General features: G+C 41.0%; 1 protein-coding gene across 1 annotated transcript; it reads left to right on the top strand.

The window, feature by feature from the left end:
* The first annotated feature begins 893 nt into the window (after positions 1-893).
* Positions 894-3,668, top strand: ARA12 (Subtilase family protein). Its single transcript, XM_079085980.1, has one exon. It carries the CDS (start codon positions 1,136-1,138, stop codon positions 3,422-3,424), a length of 2,289 nt encoding a protein of 762 aa, XP_078942106.1. The 5' UTR covers positions 894-1,135; the 3' UTR covers positions 3,425-3,668.
* Positions 3,669-4,111: the final 443 nt, after the last annotated feature.

Raw genomic sequence — 4,111 nt, forward strand, 5'->3', positions numbered from 1 at the left:
TCTAGGCTTTTGAGTGTGGGGTGAAAGGCAACCAAATTATGGGATTGGAATCATCCAAATTTATTTCCTAAGGCTCCTCTATTTATAGGCAAATGTTTTAAACTCTTATGCGTTAATTACCTGGTCACTAAGTAATTATCCATATGTTTGGTAATATTTCTCATAATTAATGTTTATTATGTGTGTCCTTATGGCACATATGAGAAATCCATTGATTAAAAAGATATCATAAATACTTATTGATTTAAATAAAGAGTTTTTGATAGTTAGTTAGTTAGTTATTTCTTTATTAAACATGGGATTCATTAAACATACATTTATGCATAATTAGCCAACACACTAAAAAATAACTTATTAGCTTATTACGTTTTGGTACCCAATAAATGAGAAATTTCCGATAAAATATCAATATTTTGGATCAGTTTTCAGTTTAATCACAATATTTATTTTTTGAACAGAAAAGTTCCGAGTATTTAATTTTATACGACAATCTGTTCTTTTCTATTGAAAAATAAAAAAGATTATTTCGTTATTTTGAACAAAATATAAAATAATCAGGATTTTATTGTAAAAAAATTAAAAGTTAGAATTAAACCGTAAATTGACCTAAAATATTGAGATTTTATCGAAATTTTTTCCATATGAATTACCATTTTAACCCAAATAATAAAATATTAAAAAAGAACAAATACACCAAGACCAAGAGAGCAAGAATAAACAAAGTTTAATAACTAGTTGTGCAACAAATGAAACATCTCGAACACATCCATAACTTTGACATATTATAAGGACCAAACTTGTAACTTCATGTTAAGTTTAATTAGAGATTAACAGGTAAGAGTAAGGTGTGTATGTGTTTAACCACGAGAAGAAGATATACATATATATATATATCACACACAACACACACACAGACACACACAGACACTCACTCACTAAAGCTGTCATCTCTTTTGTTTTAACGCAATCATCGACAGAACCAGACACCACTCCACCGTCCCCACTACCTTCTCTCTTTCTGCAACTCCCACTTTTTTTACTCGACTTTCATACAGCTGTTCAAACCCTCACTGTTTATATAATAATGCTGCAACTCTGATCCTTCTTCTCTAAGAATACTCTATATTTCACGCCCATGGGGTTGATTACAATGATGAACTTTCTTGGTGGTGTTGTTCTGTTTCTGGGTTTTAGCCATGTTTCAATGGCGGAGAAGAAGACTTACATTGTTCACATGGCGAAGCACGACATGCCGACGAGTTTCGGAGAGGATCACAGGCAGTGGTTCGATGCGTCGCTTAAATCGGTGTCGGAATCGGCGGAGATGATCTACACATATGAGAAAGTCATTCATGGATTCTCCACCAGGCTCAGTGTTCAAGAAGCTGAATCTCTTGAAAACCTACCCGGGATTCTCTCTGTTTTGCCGGAGTTGAAATACGAGCTTCATACAACACGGACGCCCGAGTTTCTAGGCCTCGATCAAAACGATAATTTGTTCCCGCAGTCTGCCGGAGATAGTGACGTTGTTATTGGTGTTTTTGATACCGGTGTTTGGCCGGAGAGCAAGAGCTTTGACGACACCGGAATGGGTCCAGTCCCTAGCGCGTGGAACGGCGCGTGTGAAACTGGTACGAACTTCACTCTTTCTAACTGTAACCGGAAACTGATCGGAGCGAGGTTTTTCGCGAAAGGATACGAGGCGACTTTGGGCCCAATCGATGAATCGAAAGAGAACAGATCTCCTAGAGACGATGATGGCCATGGAACCCACACTTCAACCACCACCGGTGGATCGGTTGTTACCGGAGCGAATTTACTCGGATACGCCTCTGGGTCAGCCCGTGGGATGGCGCCTCGAGCTAGGGTGGCGGTTTACAAAGTTTGCTGGGTCGGTGGCTGTTTCAGCTCCGATATATTAGCAGCTATGGAGAAGGCAATCACCGACAACGTTAATGTCATGTCTATGTCACTCGGCGGTGGTACGGCTGACTATTACCGTGACAGCGTGGCGATTGGAGCATTCGCCGCCATGGAAAAGGGTATCTTGATATCTTGCTCCGCCGGTAATGCCGGACCCACTCCCTACAGTTTATCAAACGTGTCGCCGTGGATAACAACCGTCGGTGCTGGGACGTTAGACCGTGATTTCCCGGCGTATGTTAGTCTAGGAAATGGGAAAAACTACTCCGGCGTATCGTTGTACAAAGGTCCATCACTGCCGAATAAGATGCTGCCGATTGTCTACGCCGGTAACGCAAGTAATTCGACGAGTGGTGCTCTGTGTATGCCGGGGACGTTGATACCGGAGATGGTGAAGGGTAAACTCGTACTTTGCGACAGAGGGGTTAATGCTAGAGTTCAAAAGGGTTCAGTTGTGAAAGAAGCTGGTGGCGCCGGTATGGTTTTGACAAACACCGCCGCCAACGGTGAAGAACTGGTGGCCGACGCCCATTTATTGCCAGCAACCACCGTGGGTCAAAAAGCCGGTGACGAGATACGAAAGTATGTGATTTCTGATTCATCCCCAACGGCGACAATCCTATTTGAAGGGACAAAACTTGGGATCGAACCGTCGCCGGTGGTGGCGTCATTCAGTTCCCGGGGACCCAACACCATCACGCCGGAGATTCTAAAACCAGATATTTTGGCGCCAGGTGTCAACATCTTAGCAGGGTGGTCAGGGGCAGTTGGACCCACCGGATTGCCGGACGATTCCCGGCGCGTGGAGTTCAACATTATATCCGGCACGTCGATGTCTTGCCCCCATGTAAGCGGACTCGCGGCGTTGCTGAAGGCGGCGCATCCAAATTGGAGTCCGGCAGCTATTAAGTCCGCCCTAATGACCACCGCTTACACAGCCTACAAAAACGGTAAAATAATCGAAGACCTCGCCACCGGCAACCCTTCAACTCCGTTTGACCATGGCGCAGGTCATGTTGACCCTGTATCCGCCCTCAACCCAGGGCTGGTTTACGACATCTCCGCCGATGACTATTTTGATTTTCTCTGTGCATTGAATTACACGGCGGCGCAGATTCAAGTGGTAACGAAGAGAACCACTGGTTGCGACTCTACAAAAAAATACAGCGTCGGTGATCTTAACTACCCTTCATTCGCGGTGGTTGTCCCATCGGGTTCAAGTAGCAAAAGTGGCGGCGCCACCGTGGTTAAACAAACAAGAACTTTAACTAACGTCGGCGGTGAATCATCAACCTACAAAGTCTCCACGTTTTCCGATAACAAATCGGTGCAAATATCGGTGGTTCCTCAAACGTTGAGTTTTTCTCAAGTGAATGAGAAGAAATCATACACAGTGACATTCACGGCGGCGTCGATGCCGGTGAACTCAAATGCTTTTGGCCGGATTGAGTGGTCGGACGGGAAACGAGTCGTCGGAAGTACGGTGGCCGTTAGTTGGTAATGGATTGAAATTTAATGTCTTTTAGCAAGTTGTTCACGACACTCCCAAAAGGTGAGTGGGTTGGTGGTTGATCATAAATTTCAACTTTTTTTTTTTTTTTTTGTGTTTTTAGTTTAATAATTATTATAATGTTGATTTAAGGTTGTTTAATTAGGGGATTAGATTTCAATGGTGTTTTATGGGGTAGAAAACATGAAGATTGTGTACTTTATAAAGTGTGGAATGTTTTCTTCCTTATTGTCCATCTTTTATGACTCGATAGTATACAAACTTTCGATTTGAAAACTTTAATTTCTTTGTGTATATAAACATAATATAATATGTTTGATTGAAAACAATGAATGAAAGAATAATGCTTAATGTATTTTAAGTTATGTTTTGTCCTACTTATCTTTTATTGAGTACTTGTTTGTTAGAATACGGTATGATATACTAACATGATTGTATTATAATTTGTTTTTTTTTTAACACGATTTGATTGAGAAAAAAGACTAATGATATAACATGATTGTATTATAATTTGTTTTTTAAACACGATTTGATTGAGAAAAAGACTAATGATATAACATGATTGTATTACAATTCCTTTTTAACACGATTTGATTGTATTATAATTCGTTTTTAACACGATTTGAAAGGTGCGGAGTGCACACTTGTTTAAGTTTGTTCAAGATTCAAAGTACACTG

Source organism: Lactuca virosa, chromosome 3, assembly GCF_052849685.1.
Source record: "Lactuca virosa cultivar CGN04683 chromosome 3, Lactuca_virosa_CGN04683_v6, whole genome shotgun sequence".
NCBI classification, from domain to species: domain Eukaryota; kingdom Viridiplantae; phylum Streptophyta; class Magnoliopsida; order Asterales; family Asteraceae; genus Lactuca; species Lactuca virosa.